General features: G+C 44.8%; 1 protein-coding gene across 1 annotated transcript; it reads right to left on the minus strand.

Moving 5' to 3' along the window:
• Positions 1 to 5062: 5062 nt before the first annotated feature.
• Positions 5063 to 20534, minus strand: LOC142601178 (D-beta-hydroxybutyrate dehydrogenase, mitochondrial-like). The gene is made up of 4 exons (XM_075749789.1): positions 19999 to 20534; positions 11343 to 11495; positions 8408 to 8538; positions 5063 to 5642 (listed from the first exon to the last, which is right to left on the minus strand). Exons 1-4 carry the CDS (start codon positions 20348 to 20350, stop codon positions 5295 to 5297), a joined length of 984 nt encoding a protein of 327 aa, XP_075605904.1. The 5' UTR covers positions 20351 to 20534; the 3' UTR covers positions 5063 to 5294.
• Positions 20535 to 21561: the final 1027 nt, after the last annotated feature.

Here is a 21561-nt window from a genome sequence, read left to right on the forward strand (position 1 = left end):
AGAGCAGATTGTCTCTGCCTTGCTGGCTGCTGCTCTGGTATTAGGGCACTGCAGCAACTCCAAAATAAATAGGATCAAAATCCTGTTAGAGAAACTTACAGTATTCCCTGTCTTTAGAGATAAATAAAACTCACCAGAGAGAATTATTCCAAGTCTGAAGCTTCAAGCTGTTGGGCTCTTTTTGGCTGACAGCTCAGTTTTGGAGGAGTGCCAAGCTAACGCGGGAATACAAGTGCAATGGTGGTGTTAAAAATGTGACTGGCTGCACTAAGGAAAGAAAGGTGTAAACTGCCCAGAGCTTTGAACATACCCTAGAGCCTTGTAGCTGGAGACTACAGCTCCCAGAGCTGAGCCTGGGAAACACGTCACAGCACAAATCGAGACGCTCTGTCCTGGATGCTCTAAGCAAGTACCCCTCCCACACAGGGACATCTCAAGGGCCAACAGTCAGGAAGGAGCAATGTCTGCTCCTGGGACAGTCCTGGGGGTGTCCCACTGGCTTCGTGGTTACCTGGGTGAATGCAATCTGTGGAGCCCGTAGCAAATAGGTTTCGTCTACTGTGTCAGCATCTGATAATGAGATAACCAGTAGTAAATTATTTCCTAACCAGAATTATTCCCAAGAACATTTATTACTGAGGGGCATATATGTTTTCCCCTTGTTTTACACACTCTTAAGCATTAACCTCAATTGCTCCTACAACATACGTGCTTCACCATGATAGGTAAAGCCCCCATTACTGCTTTGCTCACTTTAGAGCTCCAAAATGGTCTAATTACACATGAAAAGATTTCACTGCTGAACAGCTGCTTCAAAGTGTTTGAAATATAAAGGCTGTGAAGTTTTGTTTGGTGCTAGCAGAAGGTGCCAGACTGACAGCACTGCACAGTCTCTGTATGGAACAAGTGGAATAATATAGCTGTCATCCTCAGTATCACTTGCTGTCTTTGTATTGTGCCGTTTTTTATCTGTCGATGTAAAATCTCAAGGACGCCACAAACGCCCCACAGCCGACCGCTGGAAGGAGGCTGTGCACCATAAGGACTCTCGTGCGGGTTGGCACTGGAGTCCTGCTGACATCAGTGGGAGCTGGGCTACGTGATCATCTGACTTCAGCTGGAGGTGTGCTTTGGGATTGCATGGTTTTTACTTAAGCCTTTTACTGCACCAGTAATTATTACTGTTACTCATCTCTCTGGATTCTGATGCTACTGCAAAAAAAAATCTGCTGCATGGTGCATTACACCCAAAATCTCCTTGTTCAGATTTGCCAGCTGGGGAGAGTGACACGAACTTACACATTTGGCTAATTCTGAAGGTCGTCTGGACTGTTTCAGGTAGCTGTGAGTTACACCGAGGGAGCATGAGATCAAATCAGGGTGTTAATATTGCTAAGCGTCAATAAAACTCTCTGCCTAGCCCATCCGTAAGGCTGCAGTGGGAGCGAAGTGCTGCTGCAGCGGCTCATGGCGGGGGTGTGTAACTGGTGGTGATGCCCACGGCAACACCGACCGTGAGTGCAGAGGTACAGCTCTTCTACTCGCCGCAACAGCCTGCGGCCCGGGCTGGGGAGTCCTCACGGGGACATTTCTCAAACTGTGTCCTCTCAAGTTAGAGGAATAGTCTTCTTCTGGAAGGAACAGTGAACTTCTGGAGATGATCTTTGTTTCACACAACAGTATGACCACCTCAAAACTGTGCTGGTAGGTAATACCCTGCTACTCCTTGTGTTATATGTGTATTTCCTGGGTTCTGCTCTGCTCCTTTTTTGATGATGCTGTATAAAGCTGTTAATATCAATCAGATCAATGCACAACTTGCTAAACTGATTTAGCTTAACTTTTTTGCTCTTCCTTATAGTCCTTCTGTAATTGCTTACTGTCAAAAACAATGCTCGTTCTTTCACCAATTACTACGTGCTCTTAGGAATAAGCCCCTGCATAGAAGAGAAAATCTATGAAATGACTAATGTAAGTGCTTAGTGAGAAAGCCCCACAATGGCTGGAGTTTACCTCCTGACCAAACCTATGTGGGATCTATGTGCACGTTCATACAGCTAGTAGCGTGCTCCATTGCCCACGGTGGTATCACGTCTGCTTACGTACTTTCTTAGGTCCCTGATACTGCATCCTTGGGAGGAAAGCTGCATCTCTTTTGTGGTGGTTGTTTTCAAAGGAAAATTAATTTTTTTCCCAAACTGTCAGCAGGGCTTATAAAAGATGAGTAGTGATAAAAGCTAATGTGTTCTGCCAAGAAGTTCTTGTATGCAATCCGAGATGAATGGTCTGTAGAAAAATAATCCCAGGAAAGTGTCTGGGTATTGGGAGAGGAGCATTTCAGATTTAAGAGTAGTGTCAATAGAGTATGGTTTGTTTTCTCTTTTATTTTTGTTACCTAAGTTTTTCCTAAAACACTGGAACTGTTGCTTATTTTGGATGTTGTAAATACAGGCTTCTTGTCTGCATCTGTACTTTAACTTGACTTGAGGTAGAGGTGATTTCAGGGTTACTGGATAGGAGGGAGGCACTCCTCACCCAAAGTAACAAAAGGGATAGTGGGGCAGCCCAGCAGTTGTGCACGTCCCAGCATGTGCTCCCAGGTACGCGTGGGCCAGGGTGAGGTCTGGGATCCCTAGAGTCGGCTGAGCTTTCCAGTGACGCATAGGTGGGCAGGAGTTCGGCTGAAGAGCCGACAGCTCTGGGGGTCCTCAGAGTTTGTCAGGTCCTCGGAGTTTGTCACTGACTTGGTTAGCGATCTTTGTTCACCAAAAGCTTGTTACTAATCCTGTAACTTTTGTACCCTACGAGAGCTGTGGAGGAGGGAGTGCTGCACACCTTTCATCACCATTTCTTTTGAGGATCTCTTTCCTGCTAAGCCCAGGGACTCTGAAATCATTCCCGCTACTTTTTTAATGTGTACTTGTCCAACGCTGTGCCTTGGAACACATATAACTCAGTGGGAGGATTCCAGATGACTTTCAGTGGGAGTGCATCAGGCCTGTTAATAACTGAAGCTCTGACTCTCTCTTGATTAGTTCTTTATATGCAGATCATAATATTAAAAAGCTGAGGGGGAAGATGAAGGATAATAATTTTGTAGCTGTTTTTTTAGTTAGCTTCCATGCTGACAGCTAGACAGCAATGAAAATACAAACTGCCTTCATTTGTCCCATCTGTTCTCATCCGGCCTGTCACCGTACCCCCTGTGAGATACTACGCACTGCAAGTCCTTAGTTTTCAAGACAAAGAAATAAATGTTCTGGAGTGTTGCTCATCTGATGTTACGTGAGACTACTGAAATACCGATCGTGTGCTTCACCACATACACAGCAAATAAAGGAGGGATTTTCAGTTGGAAGTATTTCGTGTTGTCGGTTCCTGGGAGGCAGCTCTTCTGGTGGTGCTGGCTCTCAGCCACAACTTATTGCAGTAGCTTGTAGAAATGCAAATAGACGGGAGACCATGTAATGGAAAGCGACATTGCCTTTGAGGGAGAGAGGAGCACATGTGTCCTGGGCCTGATGGAGAAACATCTGGGTTTCAAAGCTGCTTGTTGAGTTCAGTGCCTACTTACTGTAAGGAAGGGTAATCTGCACAAAGAACAGCTAAGAGCGTGAAAGGAACTCCTCCAAAGCAATGTAAGGCAGCTGAAATCCCTGAGGTCAAGCCAGGGGAATTCCTATACAAGAAATCAATTGGTTTAGTTGGAATAAGCCTTGTTCCTATTCCCTTGCTTGGCCTTGCTCAGTTGTGGTTAAATGAGGAGAGCGGATGATAATCATCAGATTATCTTGCTGTTGACAGGCTGTGGAACAGGTAGGAAGGAGCCCTGACTTGTGCTCTTGCCAATTCCAGCTCCAGGGATGGATCCAGCATTTGGAAAGAGAAGTAAGATATTCCACAGTCTAACACAGATGCAGTAAGACGGCTGTTCCACTGCTGAGTGTACCAGGAGAGGACCTGGAACAGTCCATCTGTTTGCTCATCTCACCTATGTTTCTGACTCAGACTGCCCAATTACCCACCATGAGAGAGAGAGAGAGTAACTTTTTTCAGTAATTAATTAAATATTCTTCCCACGTATAGGATGCAATTTCTGCTTCAGACCAAAAAGTTAACTAGGTCAACTTACAGCAGAGACTTGGATTTGATATGGGAGACCTGGCATGGGGTAGGCTAATGCTCCATGCTGCTGCCCTGTATCTACCAGTGTCACCACAGTTGATCCCAGCTATTCCAGGATCTTTTGGTCCCAGAGTTCTTGGATTTTGTGCCATGCCACAACCAAGCCAAATTTAAAACTCTGTATGTGTAAACCAGCAATCTTTTCCACAACAGTTAGTAGGAGACTGCTAATGAAGCCACTGTACTCAATTATTCTCATAGATACACATTGCTAATGCTTTCCTGTTCATGTTAATAGCCATTTTTTTCATCAGACCTTATTTCCTGTAATAGTGGCAAAAACAGAGCTCCAGGCTGAATATGTTCTTTCTAAGCTACAGATTGCTACTGCATACTGGTATCTGTCACCTTGGCGTTCAGCTCTCTGACTACACTTTAGATTAGCGCATTGATTAATCCAGACATTAGATAAAAGAGTTTATTTAGGATTGAATACTCATTTGCAAATGGAATATGCTACTTATTTTCCAAAGTCCATGACATATTAGCTTTGTTACAGATTCATCCAGAACACCTGAAAAAGTGCTAAACTGTAGTCAGCCAAGGTGCTGTTTCTATATTACAACTTTATTATTTGACTCTTCCTAACTTTCTACAGCCACTTAACTCCATTCAAAGTATTTCATGGTCTATTGCTCATTCCTAACTTTTCCATTAACCTCTTCCCATCACCTCTAATAAATTACTAGTCGGGTTCCTACAAATAAGGTATTTTCATGTCTGCTGTAATGATTTCAGGTGTGTAGTTGCCATGTAGGATATGCTCCATTTTGTCTCTGTCAGGTCTGTAACACAGTAACCTGGTATTGCATTAGAAAAAGCCGCATTAAATTTTCTAGGCAATGCCTAAAGCAGCACAAGTGGCCATATCTTTTTTTTTTCCCACACGGGAGAAATAAAGTTACCTAAAGAAATGTATTAATTTTACATGGGGTCCTGTATTTTGTTTTCCTGTGAAAAAGTGACAGTTCTGACTAGGGAGACCCTCCAAAGTTTTTATCAGTTACCTGGTGTCATTATGCTGATTTCTGGGGGCATTAGATTCAGCCCTGGCTTTCACATTTTTAAAAAACTGCCCTGCCTGAGTCACTGACCAGTACCAATGCAGGCTACGCAAGTTTTACTTTACTCAGTGCGTAAGACAAAACGGAATCCATCACAACGGTGGGGAATAAAGCACACACAAACACCAGGGCTTTTTCCTTCAGCTTCGCCACCATGTAACGTGCCTTGGGTGCAGGAGACGTTAAAGCATCTACCATAGCATCTACAACCTCGTTGCCGTTAGTGCTTCCTTCGCTGAGAATGCTGTTGAAAAAGTTTGCCCGCTCTTGAACATACTCCTTATTGTAAACTGCCTTTTCCTCTTCACTGAGTTCATTCCAAATCTCTTCGGCACTGACTGGTGGCTGAATTTTTGTAGAGCGTGCATAATTTCCTGGCTGAATAATACAGACCTAAAAGCAAGATGTAGAACTTACCAAGATGCAATCAGTCATTCTGAATTCAATTAAATACTATAGTCAGTAAAACAGATCAAAAGCTTTCTGCAGACAGATTTCTTCCAGAAAATGCTGCTTTGTTGAAATTTTAACCTTGAAAACTTGACTGAAATCAAATATATTCCTGTGAAATGATTAAGATTGCGGGGTGCTTTATTCTGACTTCCTCATTTCGTTCTGATGTTAATGTTCTTGTTTTGACTACTCAGCATAGCTTCGCAGAATGCAATAGCGCATCTTTGATTTTTATAGAATGCTTAATGGTATAAATGTTTTGACAATACTGAGACAGAGCATTTCAGTATGACTTTGATGTCTCCAAAGTGGAGTACTTTGGATTTTTCACTCAGTGGTGAATCTTGCAATGGGTAATTTTTTGCCCCAATTTGGGACAAAAGGAGATGTCAAAGAAAATTAGAAGGTCCCAGGGAAAGAATTGCTGTTTTCCCCAAGTAGGTGTAATTTAAAGGAAAATAGGTGCTGTCGGCCAAGTAGAGGGGACCGAAGGTCCTGGTCTAGCTCTCACTGAAGTCATTAGTGAATTTCCCTAGATTTCTGTGCATGTAGATTTAAACTGAAAGCACGCAAATCCTTTGCTGCTCTGCCTGTTTTCTTTGCTACTGTTCTGCTGACTTCTGAGGCTTCTGGGGAATTTCGGAGCAGACGTAGTGCTTACAGTATGCATGCTTTTCCTCAGTTAGCAGCGGGCTCATTAAAACTATTTGTAGCCATGCAATATTAAAAACTCCGTGGCGTTTAACTGACGTGATTTCTAAAGACTGCAACGCAAGGTGAGAAAAAACGGTGCTGAGCTGTGTAAGAGACTTGGGCACCTGACAGGCGTTCTCTGGAAAGTCTGTGGTAATTTAAAGCCTTATTGCCCCATGTCTGTCACCCAGCCCATCTACCCAGGCTACCACCTGCGCGGCAGTACCTGCCTCTCAGCCTCCATGACAATCGGCGTACCAGAGGGGATGAGGTGCGGGCACTGGATGTGGGGAGTACGAAGGGATGCGGGTAAGCCTCAGAGACAGCGCGCATAGCTGGGTGCATCTTACGCTGCCTCAGGTAGGTTTGTCACAGGGCATCTTTTGGAGCCCTCCCTTTGGGTGCTATTTTCACAAGTGTCTAGTGTTAGCCAAACTAATGACAACAGTAAACTTCCCACATTTATTTTAAACAAAGGAGGTTTGAAAACTTCATGTTTTGGAGCTTTTTGGAGTTGGCTAGGAGAGAAGGAGAGATGATGCTTTTTTCTCTTCCTTGATTTTCTGTAACCTTCTTTCTATTAGAAGACACATCCTTTATTTCCTGTAGGCAGCCAGCTTGCCTGGCCAGAGTTCAGCGGGACAGAGCCATAGCTCCATCTGTTCCTTGCCACCTCTGGGCGACTTTCTCCTGAAAGCAGGATCTCTGCAGGGTAGGTTCTGAGGCAAATGCTAGCCAGTCTCTTGCATACAGTGAGAAACAGAAAAATAACTCTCATAGGTATTTGGGAAATATTTGTCCCTGTATTGTGTGCTGGGGCTATTCCAGGGGTGGGGGAACAGTAAAAATCCCAAAATGACCAGAGTAGTTAACCTGTTAAACTAAGCTCTTCCATGCATTTGAGATTATCCTCAGCTAATCGGTTCAAATCCTCATCGTGCTGTGTGGTATTAGGAAGCGTAAAATCACTTGCATTTTATAGCATTTTACATTTATCTGAGAGGGGTAGTTAATAGATGCATAGCTATAATTTCTTCCAACACAAAGCTTATGAACAACGCTGTAAATCTGTGTACGTAAAGAGTACAGCAATGTAAATCCTGTAGGGAAGACTTTTAGTGTTTGAGAGGAGTGTTTCAGCAATGGAGTAACTCCAAGGAAAAAGCCTAGTGGAGCTACTTAGTGATCTAAGCTTCAGGTTTGACTATCAGTGTTGCTTAGACAGGGCACTAAGAGCACTCTTAGAGCCTCTTAGGTTAAGGGAATAAAAACATAATTACTCTGCACAAATACTGCCTCTTGCAGTGCAGCTGCTCCCACAAAAAGGAAGGAGCTTTAAAAGCTTTAAGCACTCACGTTGTGCGAGGAAAGAAAGAACCCCTCAGGTAGGTGAGAAGCCTTCCTTCTCGCTGCACAGCACTCAGCACCTGAGCTCTTTGCTCCCACAGCCACCCCAGAGAAAGTTTCAGTTTCTTGGTACTCTTACGGGCTCTTCACAGAGCGTGGCACTGCTCAGGCAGGCCTGTCTCAGAAAGTTTCTCCACTGTAGAGGACGTGGAGAAAGGGTGGAAGTCTGAGTGTTGGCACAAAGAGGAGGAGCGCTAGCTATCCCACAGCTTCACAGCGCTGCAAACATCACCCAGGTCCGCTGTTCTCAGTGATCTCCAGCTGACTGATTAGCCACAGAGAAACCACTTCTTTCCAAAGGGAAGCTGCACCCATGCATTCGTCTCTGATCTTTAATCTTTGCCATTTGATGCACGGAGCTTACTTTGCACAAGATTAGGTATTATTTTGCATGTGCTTATTCTTGTTCCCTTAGCCAAAATTTCCACACCCGCATCATGGTCTGGCATTCTTTGTGCCAGTCGCTTGCTTCTTTCCCCACAAAAAGATGCATTTCAGCTCTGTAGGAAATTGCAGGAGTGAAACTTCTCTCTTTCTCATATGAAAATATGAAATTAGAAATAGCAGGGAGTTTCACACAACAGCTACTTTTTTACATCACTTACCCGGACACCAAACTTCTTCATTTCCAGTCTTAGAGCATCACAAAATTTTTCAATAGCTGCCTTGGTCATAGAATAAATGCCATTTCCCAGAGCAAAATAGGCAATAATGCTGGACATGAAAACAATACGTCCTGGAAAGAAAATAGGGCAAATAACAAACTTCAGTCTCAGTCTTTAACACGGAATTGATTTACCCAAGTCTTCTGAACCGATAATTACGTGGTATTGATAAAGCATGATGCTGTTTTACTACATAATATGCCAAAGCTGGGCTGTGTAAGTGTGCAGTCCCAGCACAGGAGTGCACTGAGCTCTGTAAAGTAGAGAACTTGACACAAAAACTTTCCTTCCATCTAGTGACAGATGCTGCACTAGACAAAGCGTAACATGTTCCCAACGTGCTGCTTATTCCTTCTGAGTCCTTCTGAGTCTCAGACAGGATAAAAGAGATGGAAACAAAGCGGTCCCCTAAAATCTTTAGACTGAAAGATAGTAATAAAAGACTATGCTAGTAATAGGAGAAGGACTGCAGAGGGGAGAAGCAGATGATTTTCCTTGAGGTGGATATATGACTACTAATACCATTTTTTCTGCACTAATGATGTGTCTGCACTGCGTTCTGGCTTACAGCTGTGCATGTAAAGTCAAAATCAGATTGTACAGTGATAAGCTTCTCCAGAGAAAGGTGACTTGACAAAATGTGTGCAGCCTTACACTGCCTTGTTGTGATTTCCCTGATCTGTGCTGCTTTTTTTCCCCTTTACAACTCTTGCTAAGTGCAGGCATGCCTTAAATAGCAGAGGTTTCTGATTTGAGGCACTGGGCTGTGGTTCATTTCCATTGTTTACTTGTAAACGTCTATCACGTAGTCATACCATAGAGTAAGAAACGTGTGAATGTGGATATATAAGTACCAGAGGTGAGAGAGAAGATGGCCTCGTCGCTAACAATACAGAGAACGTAGTTGCACTCCTGTTGCAGATAACATCTGCGCCCCAGATCTGACCAAATGGTACAGGCTTGTGGGATATCAACAGGGTATCGTGGGAATGAAGTGAAATCTGTCATTCTGAATTAAGTTCCCTGCCTTCCTACACAGCACCTGGAATAAATCATATATACAATAACAGGAGAACTACTACCAGCTTGCTGATCAAGATGCTACATCAGCTGGCATGGCCATCTGGAAGAGTTATGGGGAAATGTTGCTCCTCTCAGAGCAGGACGCTTAAATGCTAGGCTGGAGGGCAATACCTCCCTTTACAAGTATTAATAATCTTGAAGTTTTTCTTGGAGCAGGTGCTTATCCTAAAATGGCCGTAATCCCCTTCCTTCAGAACACAGCTACTGGATAAGTGGTGGTAGGATGATCTCTGCCTCCTTTATCCAATAGCCAAGTGATTTGGGGCACACACCTAGGATGGGGGACACGGCATTTAACTTCTCTCTTTGCCTAAGGTAACTGTAACCCAGCTTTCCCAGGAGGATGCTCTAACGTCCGTAATTCAAGCTTTTTGTTTGGGTAGGTCACTTGCTGCACCCAAAAACATGAGCTTTAGCTGTCCTGGCTGTTCCTGCAAGGAAGCAGACAGGAAATCTAGGATTCTTCCTAGAAGTGCCCTGGACTTCTCTCCTACATAGATGGGACTTGAAAATGGAGTGTGGGCAGTTCATAAAGGCAGCATTGACAGCCGGGAGTGAGCTGCAGAGTGCTCCTTTGCACTAAGGTACTATGTATGTGCAGCCATCCAGACCCAAATCTTCTAAAAGTTTGTGCATGCGCTTAATATCATACACACAATTAGTCCCTTTCGTTTCAAAGTAACCCCATGCAATTCATGAAGTCAGACAAATGCCTCTGGTGGATCAGCATCACAGAGTTTTAGCAGTAAGTGGGGCATCGCAGAAAAAAATTGGTCTCCCCATGTAATGACCACATAACACACCCACTGGGTATATGCAATAGCACATTCTTTTACAAAAACACATTCAGCTTGCAGTATTTAAAGGTTTCTTTCTTCTTGCATCAAAAATATCATCAATTGAAGGCAACCAAGCAGAAAGAAGCAGAGTAGCCAAACAGGGGATGCTTTTATGGTACCAATGTTTTGTGTGACATCTGGAGCTTCCAGAGGAAACCCAGCCCTTACTGTGCTTGATGCTGGATTCACACAACAAATCCCCACCTTAAAGAGCTTACAACTTAAATAGACAAGCTAAGCAAAAGAGGGAGAAAGGGAAAGAGTATTTCTCTTTCCCAAATACGGATGGGGACAGCTAGGGAGCAAACTGCAAAGCGATTGAGACATGCTGCAGTGCTGTAGAGAGCTGTTTGAACCGTTTCTTCTCAGAAGGAAGGATAAAGCCCAGGCGTATGGAGGTTCATGCAAATGCATTTATCCCATTCGATACCCATGCGTCTCTGTACAGCACTCTTCCACATACTTGAAGTTTCATGCCCAAGGGCATAGAGAGGATCTTGCTTGGCCTGGGACTGGAAGGTGGAGGTCTCTAGTTCACCTCTGTAGGGTCATCCTTCCTCTCCTAATTGCCAAACAGTAAAATAGTAAAGCCTAATAAGCAGGAGCTTATTGGATCGTTGTGTTTTCTGATTGTCAGTGCTTACAAAGTCTTGCCTGGGCTTAATGATCTACAAAAAGCATTTTTTTCTCTCTTTTTTGAGTCAAACACCGAGATAATTAATATTTGTAAGTACTTTTTTCCATATATTGTAAAGACGATCTTTAAAGGTATTTTTTCCCCTTACGACTTTACCCACTTTTCAGGATCAAGTTGCTCTTTCAGGCCACACAGAAGGAGGCTGTCATTTCAGTTCAATGAGAGACAATTAAGGCTTCTTTTATAGATGTTACATTACCCTGATTATAGTAAGCTAATTATTCTACGACTCTAAATAACAGTGGATTAGCATTACCCTTGTATTTCCTTAGAAGGGGAAGAAATGCCAGGGTTGTCCTGATGCTCCCAAGGAGATTCACGTCTGCAAATTTTTCATATTTCTCCATAGACAGCCACCCTGTCTCACCAAATGTTGATATTCCTGCATTGTTGACAAGCCCCCAGAAACCTACGGAAGAGAAATGTCTCAACAAGCATCTCTCATTGCAAAACAACCATCATTAGGTGACGAAACAACACTGGTGATTTGAACCCTTGGAAACAACTTGTTAGTTGTGTTATCTTTTTGTCTTTTCTACTTATAAGTGCAGGCATGTTTTGTTTAATGAAGGAATGTAATTGTGGCCGTTATCTGGACTACATAAGTCTCCGTGCTATTTAATAATCACTTACTTTATAGTCCTCTTAAGTTATTTATGAATGAAATGATCTGGGAGACTACATCTTACTGCCAATGCGGTGTACCGTGATATTTTAATTACTTTGATCCCACTGTGTGCTATGAGCAGCTTTGTGAAAATTATATTAAGCAGTCTAAAGGCTAAGGGGTAATATTTTCAAAGTGCCTGACTAATTTAGGAGCCTAAGTCTGGCTCCTTTTCCAGCATTTGGGCTTCAATTCCTTCTGAAATCAGCCAGAATCAGGTACACAGGTGCAGCGCTGGGTAAAGTAACCAAGTAAGGTCAGCGCTACAATATTTTTATTTTTTTATTTTGTACTCTTGGCCAACTCTATTCCCCACACAGCAACAGGGTCTGGTGCTAAGGAGCCCGGCCCCCTGAAATGCAGTAAGATTCCAGTGTTTACAAGCAGAAATTTATTGGCAGCAAAGCTTGTTCTGACACAACTCTCTGCCAGCAAGCGCAAGCCCTTTAGCCCAGAGCCACAGCACGCTTTGTGCGAGCACTGCGCAGCGCTAATAACCTCGGCTGTTGGAAATGCTTTTTCGGTGAAGTGTGGAGCGCTTGCTGTTTGGAGCTGACATGCTGACTAAACGCCGATTAAGCCCTGCTGATTTGTTCTTGCCTTCAGAGGACATCTCTGTAGACGTACAGGAAAGCAGTGAGTGACATGGTGCTTTTGAAAACATTCCTGTTTCTGTCCTCAAATCCTGACTATTTCCAGGGTGACCAGCAGTGTAACTAAGAAGTACATAGAGGAGCCTGACTTGCACTGAAATAGCTAAGTTTGCAGCCTCTCTCTGCCACCCTTGACTATTTTTCTGATGCTTATTTTTTTTAAGAGTTCTTGTATGTGTTTGAGGCAAATTATTTTTTTGTCATGCCTTCTACAGGATCTCCAAGCCTAAGTTTCTGGTGAGGCAGAGTGGGTAACAGTGCCTGCCTGCCTGCCTGCCTGCCTTCCTTCCTTCCTCCAGACACTGGCTCTGGGGCACGGGTGTGATGCCGACCTAGCTGTTGCCTCCTGTACCTGTGGTGGCAAAGATGCTCTCGGGGGACCTTTGGTCACCCTGGTGAAGGTGCTGCAGAAAGCCTTGGGCTGAACTCTTTTCTTTCTGATCTCTGACAAAAGCTACTGCAATGATTTCATGGTCCCTTGGTCCTTCCAGAGCCCTGCCAAGAACTGCTAATACAGGATTTCATTCACAACAATAGCTAAAGCTGAAACAGACAATATTTTGAATTAGTTTGTAAACCAGATCTCTGTAAGCTTTCCTAATGTATATACACTACTTGTATTACATAATGAAATTGGCGTTTAAACAGAGAAACAAAGTTCTTTCAGTGAATGTCTCATCTGCAGAGCAAAACACTCAAAATCAGGAATTTACCACACAGAAATTAGATTAACTCACTCCTCTAAGGAGAATAAATCATTATACAGCAGTCTGTCCCACAGCAGTCCTTGGCACTGGACCTCTGTTATAACTTTAGGTACAGACTGACTGTGTCCTCGGAGTGCAGCAGTTTCCTGTGTACTTAACCTTTTTTCCACTGCCCCAAATGTTGGCAGACAGAGGAGAGGATATGGACCAAAAAATTGGCCACTGGAACTGGGCATCCTAGACCTCCTCCTGCCATTGCCCTGTTGTTCCAGGCCTTTCCATCATTCTGTGGCTTTAGTTCTGGGACTGACCTCCTTGTAAAATGCTTCAAGATCAGTGGATTAGAGTCCTCTGTAAAAGCTAATTATCAATATTTTTGTACTTGCACATGAGCTGATCTACAGATGGACTGAGTAGCTGCACACCCCATCTGTTTCTACTTAAGGCTGGAGGTCTCTGTACTCAGGTTTATTTTTACATAACCTAACTCTAACACAACACAAACTAAAGCTTGGCATCATTGCAAAAGCCGTTCCAGGATCATCTCAGCTTTACCTTTCCTAATGAAAAAAACCCCAAACAAAACCATATTATTTTGTTTCTGTCACTGCATCCTACACAGCGTAGCAAGAAGACTTGTTCCACATATCCCTGAATTCATTAGGGCTTCAGAAATACAGCCATTAAATGTTAGACAATTGATTTTCTTCCTCTTCCTCTTAACTGCTCAACACAGAATTTAGCTTGCGAGGCTTAAGTTTTCTCTCCAGCCATTTGCCTCATGCACTTCAAAGCCGCCAAGTGGTTGGTGGTGAGGCCGGCCTGTGTGGAAGCAGGCAGAGTTCACAGAATAATGGCTCCTTCTTTCTGTGCAGTGGCCAGATCAAAAGTCAAGAGGAGAAAAACTGGCTTGAGCTAAACTGAAACAGACTTTTCTGAAGAGAAGATTAAGTAAAACATAAAAAGAGTTTATGCTCAGGGTCAGCTCAAAACATTGTGTTCGCCCTCAAGTGAAACATATTGTTTCTTAGAACATTTTGGTATTCCTGAATGGGAAATGTTCTGATATTTTCCACAAATTTTCCTGCTGCTTTGTTCCGTTGAATCAATTTGCAAAATTCTACCCAAATAATGAACAGTTCATTATTCCCTTACACCACTTTTTCATAAAATTTCCTGCCTCTTGAGAAACAACCTGCCCAGCTATGTACTCAGGGTACTTGAATCTGCTTTAGGCTTCCTTTCCTGCAATGTTTGTGGTAAAAATTAATGCTATAAACGTGCATACAAAATATATTGTATATTTGCTTAGACAAACACTGCTTAGGTAACCTGACAAGTATAGTCCTTAGATGGAAGTCTAGAAGGACGAGGCACAAGTAAGAATTGAACAGCAGAAGGAAAAAGACAATCCATTTCCTCAGTGTCCATGCACAGATACATTAGGAAAAAGCAGCTGATGTTTGATCTGGAAGGGAAGAATTACTCAGACCATCAAAACAGCAGTCAGTCCAAGCACAGTTTAGGAAGAGGGGTGTTAGACTGTGCTACAGCAGGCAGGGAATAAATAAACGGGAAAGCAGAACTGGACGTCAAAGTGATTTTCACTGACCCCCGTGTTGGGGAAATGGATCCTGAGGACAAAGATTAAGAGATATAGTAGGGGATCTAAAGAATCACTTTAGGAAACCTAATTTAAGATTATGAGGCTTTCAGGAGAGGAACACTAGCTCTCACATAACCTCACCAATAATTTCTACTTGAAGACATGCTGACCAAAAGGCACGTATCCAAAGTCCTTATTGGGCCAAAGTCAGGCCCAAAAGATGCCTGATGTTTTTCCAGAAACTCTTAAAAGTCATCTTCCTATTCAAGTCAGCCAAGCTGTGTTTTTTCAAAACCTTTTGAAATTCAGGCTGTTTCTATTTAGGTGCCTACACACAGAAAATATCTGAATTTGGCCACATTTTCTAAACTCAAACATGGATTCGTGATTTCTTCGATCTTTGGAGTTTCTTATCTAAATCTGAGCCCATGCAAAAATGACAGGTTCTTTCCTGGAAGACTCCAATCCACTACTAAAGGAAACTAGCCAAAGGAAGGAGACTGTGATTTGCCATATTCCTATTGAGAAATGAAGAGAGGGAACAAACCAATCTGTCTGCAGCAATGCAGGGTGTTTGTGGTAACAGGCCAGCTGAGACTCCTGAGTTTTGGATATGTACATTCATGAGTCACCATCCTTTGCTTGGAATATTATGCTGTGGTTGTCTTCATTGCAAGGATGAGTCTATTTGTATAGCAAGTCTGGGCTAAAATATGGTACCGTGGGCCTACTGGGTGGATTCTGTGAATAGGAAATCTTAATGAAGTAGAGGAGAGTATTTAATAACCTTAGAGTAGGAGGTAGGACTAAAACCAACATCCCTCCCTTCCAGTTAGCTACACATCACCCACTTGCAACAGTCAAGGAAAGGAAGAGAAATTCCTGTTTTAAACAGAAGCAGCAAATCAGAAAAAAAAAAAAAAAGAAAAGGTTTGCTGTAGAGCTTAAGGGAGTTGCAAATCAACATGCTTCAAAGTCCCAGTCTATTTCATGTTGCTTTTAATGTGCACAAGCAAGTAGTACCTTCTTTTTAAGCATGAAAGGACTCTAAATATTTTAGAAAGTCATCTTAATGGGTGCACAAGCCATAACAATCAAATAAATAAAAAAAAGGTATCAGAGCCAGCAGATTTTTGTGGAGGGACAGTTAGTTAGCTCTAGAGAACGAGCTACGACCACGGAAATTGATTGGCCATCCTTTTCAGATTGACATAATTTCACAGTCTAGAATAGGGCAAATATTTACAAGGAGACAAACTATGAAGTGGCAGAATGTCCAGCTAGCTGTGCTACCAGTAGTTTGGATTTCTACTCTTGCATAACAGAGAGAGAGAAGACAAGATGAAGCTTGAGTTATCTCATGGTTATGGCATAACTAGAAGGTGTAGAGAGTTCTGTACTTTATTCCTGAGAGTTAACTGTACATTTTATACTGAATATTCTGCTTAATCAGAAATTATATTGGGTCCAGGAAAATACCAGAGTATGGTATTCTTCCATCCTGGATGAATTCCCTTGCCACCAGCAACTGCTGAGCGAAGCTTCTTGGATTCATTCTCCCCAGACCCAGGAATTTCTCCTGCCTTTCCATGGAGTGAACTGAGTCAGTGGGAGAGTGTCACTCCCATGTCCAGTGGAGTCCGCAATTAGGTGGTCAGGTTCTTCACTGGGACTCTAGGCAAAAAATACAGGCTTTACAGTGTAGACCTGCAGCCTGTTCAACTTGGGTCTAGGTTTGAAGCAACTAAAATCTGCTGAAGAACAAGATTCAGGAGGGACTTGAGCTCTCTGAGCCTCCGTTCATTGCCAGCCTCTTGTCTGGAGAGCCCTCCGTTGTAGATTGTACGCTCTTCAGGACAGACACTCTCTTACTTTGGCCATGTATTGGGTCTAGAACACAAGAGCATGTGATGCTGATGGGGCTTAATAGGCTTTATGGAAGTACAAGCAGAAACACGAGCATTCTGCAAGTTTGAAAGGAGGAAAATAGTGTATAATAACATAATAAATGCCAGAAAATGTGTATTTTAATCAACTACAAGAGAAGATTTAAGATAAAGGACAAAATTTTGGCTTATCGGTCAGATAAAGGTGACTTGGAAGACAGCTTATGTGCCAGTGTCTGACATTCAAAAAAAGTCCTACTTGTCTGAGATGCACAGTCCATGGCAAGGGTGATACTGTAATCATAAAGAATAAATATTTAATCTTTACCAGGATTTACTCTGAGCTATTTAAATACAGCATGCAAAAAGTGATCGCTGTTTATCTGCTTTCTTGTTGTTTTGGTACATCTTCTGAGGTTTTAGTTTGGAACGCATAGCCTTTGCATACTTACCGTTAAACCTGGAGATTGCTGAAGTGGTCTGTCTCTTTTTGACCATTTTTGGAATGATACGGGAGTGGTTTAGAGATCTGAATTTGTAAATCCAGCACGCTGGTGTGACGTACTTAAAATCTTTGGTACCTGAGTGAAACTGATTCTAATAAAAATGGTAGAGGAGAGGAACGATCACCAAGCAAACGCCTAGTGATTCCCAGAGATAGATGCCTCTTCTCAGCTTCTACAGGGAGTTGCTGGATAGAATCATCCTGTTCTGAGGAAGGGAGGGACAGAGAGAGACAGGAGTGTGCAGCAGTACTTACAAGCTAAAAAGGACATCCAGAACACTGCCAGTAACTATTTTAAAGGTGGATGTTTTCACAGCTTTTAAGATAATCTATGATCTACTATAACCTTCAGCACAACCCACTCGATTCCTACATCAGTTTGAATTGTTTGTGCGCAACCAAAATCAGATTTTTTTAATCTGTCCAATGGTTATTTAAAACAGTCTACTGGACTCACCACTTGCTCTTTGTTCTCCTTATTACAACTGTCTGACATGTACTTGATTTTCAGTTTGGTTAGTCCTCTGCTGTAGGCCCTGGATGGGATCCACTAGAGAAAATGTCCTGAAGTTTCACTAAGGAGAGTTCCTTAACTGGTGGGACATCAAGGCACATGCTCCGCTACCCGCCCTGTGGGAACCTTTGTGTAGCAGATAAAAACTTCTGTGCATCACATACTCTTCTCATCTTCTAGGTACTTTTAGAACATAAATGTAATTACAGATGGTTCAGAATTCTCTTTCCTAATGAAAAAGAATTCCATTTAAAAAAAAAAAAAACTTTGACCCAAATGTAAAAAAAATCAAAATTCCTATCTTTAACAAATAAATTGGTTAATATGAGAGCTAACCTTCAGTTGAATCGTTAAGTTGAAATGGTTTTTATGAAGTTAAAATACCAAAAAACCCAGCACATCTATTTTCAGAGGCACCAAGGAGGAACACTCCTACTGAAGTCTTTTGCTTAAAGATTATACATGAGTATCCTCACAGTTTCATTAAGTTTGAGATAAAAATATTTATGCCCCTGTATTTCATAAATTATGAAGACGACTTGTGGCATTCACTCCGTTCATATCCGGTATTAAAATAACTCCTTTGCTCCTTTTTATTTAATAGCTTATAAGGGAGATCACTTGATAACTGGGAGTTTTCCCAAATGGCTTATTGCTATCTGGACCTTTAAAAACTACATTTTCTTTTCTGCTTTTGCAGCATGCCCTCAAAACGCTGCAGCAGAAGAGCTGACTGACAATGGAGGAAGGTTCCACAGAACGTGTGCTCTGTCCGTGCATGCCCAGCCCTGTGTTACACGTGTGAGGGCCTGACTGACAACCCGGGAAGGCCACTGTGCACACGCTGTGTGCACGCTGCATTTCAACACCAGCCATGCTCCAGCGTCTTTCCTGGCCCCTCCAGCAAAGCCCTGATGTCTCTAGCGTGATTTGCTTTGATCCGAAGGCACGTCCACATGCCTGTGAGCAGCAAAGATGACCGACAAGTTAGCGCTGAGCTGTGGACTCAAGAGTTGCATTGCATAAGCTGCCAGAATTACAGGATAAATTATCTGTAACCCAGAGTTTCAGGTGACCCAGTCCCCATCGAGCCTGTAAGGGCTTTTGTGAATCATCTGCGTTGTCTCTGCAGCTTGGGAAAGAGCCTGAGAGGGGAAGGCTCTGCCTCTTAATCAGATAAGGTCAAGATCAACCATAAATACATGTACTTAATGGGCGGCATCTAGGCTTTTTCGTACTTCGCTTCTTGTTTCATCCTCTTCCCAACGTGCTAATGAACCAGGCATGTAGAGGCCTTGCATTTCATTATTGTTCTGCGTGCTTTATTCTCTGCTTATACTCCCTGTGTGAGCCAGAAGGGTTTGTCTGTAATTCTGAGGGAACTTTCTGAGCCTAAGCCTGCTCTGCACCAAGTGTATATCCCCCAGTATTGTGCTGGGTGACTCTCGCCCTGCAGCCTAGGTGGGAAAGGAGGTAACTGTGGCCCCGTTACTGCGCCGTCACGTGTTCTGAGGGGATAACCCAGGATTTAGGTTGTCTGCAATTGTTCTGCAAGCTAACATCTGTCCATTCCCCTGGGTGTACACTCCCTGTAGGGTGTATAATCGACAGATTTCTTTTTAAGTAACCTTTCCAGGAACTAGCTTGACAAACCTCAAGTTGTACTGAGAAGCAGCTGGTTCGGTATGGCACGGCAGCTGCCCTCTGCATTTCCTTTATTTATTCCCCCTTTCACAAATCATGCCCAGAAATACATCACCTTCCCAGCGCCTCCAACGCGTGCACACTTGTTCTTCTCCGCTTTCCCTGCGGTTTCCTCCTGTCAGATACCTGCAGAGGGATCCCGGGGAACCCTGCGCTCGGGGATTTACGCTTCTGGTAGAAAGGTGACACTCTCCCGCGGCGCACTGAAGAGCGCACCCGCTTCCCAGCGTCGGCATCTTTGGACGGGCCCCAGTTTGTGTACCTCTTAGCTAAGCGCCAACGCATTTTTAATATGAAATATTGTTGTGATTACTGATAGCAGTAATTGCAGTTAGCACCATTAGTAACTGCTCCCGTGACAGTCCAGCTGACCCTCTCGGGCAGCTCCCCGTCGGCAGCCCCTCCAAGCCCCGGGCGAACCGAGGGGCCGTTTTCGGGGCTCCGCGTCCGCCGCTCCTGCCGTCCCCGCCCGCCCCTCACCCTGCTCGTCAGCCGCCGCGCCCGGGCCGTGCGGCGGATGAGGCCGGGGAACGGGGAGAGGAGGCGGCCGCTCCCCGGGGCTCCGGCCGGCGGGGGCCGCTAGCGGCCCGGTTAGCCGAGAGCGGGGCTCGCACCGCCGCTCCCCCGCCTCGGCCGCCGCCGGTGCCCACGGCCGCCCCGCTCGCCTCACCTCGCTCGGGCAGGTGGCTGAGCACCAGCTCCTTGGCGGCCAGCACGTCGCGGGCGCGGGTGACATCGAGCCGCAGGACGCGCAGGCGGCCGGTGCCGGCGCCGGCCTCCCGCTGCAGCCGCTTCGCCCCCTCGCCGCCGGGGCAGAGGCAGCCGGCGAAGACGGTGAAGCCGAGGCGGTGGAGGCGGAGCGCCAGCAGGTGCCCGAAGCCGCTGTCGCAGCCGGTGATGAGCACGGCCCGGCCGGCCGGCTCCAGCGGCGCCGTCCCGCGCCGCCACAGCCGCGCCAGCAGCAGCAGCAGCAGCAGGAGGAGGAGGAGGAGGAGGAGGGGGAGAGGGGCCGCGGCCCACATGCTGCCCGCGCCGCCGCCGCGCCGTGTGGGCGGGAGGGTGGCCGCGGGGAGCGCCCTGCCCGCCCGCCCGCCATCCCCTCCCCCGGGCGGCAGCGGCCCGCAGGCACCGCCCTCGCCCCGCGGCCTCCCGCGGGCTTGCGGGGAGGCTAGGGCCCAGCTCCGGCCGGTCCCCGGCCCCTCCGACCGGCGGTGGGGAGGAAAGCCGGCATGCTGGTGAAGCCCGGGGCTTGGGAGGCGAGAGGGGAGGACCTCTTTCTCCCCGTGCTTCTCTTTGTTCCGAGAAGAGCAGCGCAGGCCGTTAGGCATCGTGCGATGGCCTGTCAGCCGGATCCGTGCGGTGGAAGGGAGCTGGGTTGTGCCGAAATCCAGTGCTGAAGTTACCATGGACAGTTCAACCTCTCCCCTCAACGGGGTTTCAGACGGTCCCGTCGCTGCGGACGGCACGAAATGAAAGCGCCGTCAGTATTTCGAGCTCCGTGAGACGAGGATTTCTAATACAACTGCGTTATTACGTTATAGTTGTTATATGTTATATTATAGTATTACATTGATGTGGGCTTTTTATGGCCCAGGTCTGTGTTTGCTATGTTATATCAAGGGTGCCTATAGACACTCCACGGTGGACAAAAAAGTCTGTTTCTTGTAGGCTAAAATGAGTTATGCATTGCTGAACAAAGATCCCCGAGAGCTAAGGTTACAGGAGAAATTTGATTAGACGGTGTTTCTCTGCCCTTTTTTTCATCTGAGAAACTCTCCAAGCAGCTATTGAAAGGGGTAGTATGTCATATCTACCTCTCTGAGAGAAATGAAAAGGTTGAAAGAACCAGATGTCTTTATTAATTGCAATTTAAAGTTGGCTTGTGAAAATTACAAAGGGGCAAGAGTCATTCATTGACATGTACGCAGCAGCAGAGGAAGCCGCAGGACTTAACAGGCACAGGGATGGTCCTAAATATTTGCTTAATATGCGTCACTGTAGCTCCACAGTCAGCCTTGTGCACTTTTAGTAGTTTGTCTGAAATACCCCCAGACACATGGTTGTGGCAGAGGGGTTTCCGAACTGGTGGTGCCCGGCTGTCCATGAGTCTCCATAGATGGCACCCGTCCCTGCAATCAGCTGTGTTTGCGAGGATTCCTTTGCACTGACACAGAGTGTTTTGAATGACAGTCTAAGGAGAAAGGGAACAATTATTGTTAAATCTCTTTTCCAT

This window comes from Balearica regulorum, chromosome 3 (genome assembly GCF_011004875.1).
Source record: "Balearica regulorum gibbericeps isolate bBalReg1 chromosome 3, bBalReg1.pri, whole genome shotgun sequence".
Taxonomy (NCBI): Eukaryota; Metazoa; Chordata; class Aves; order Gruiformes; family Gruidae; genus Balearica; species Balearica regulorum.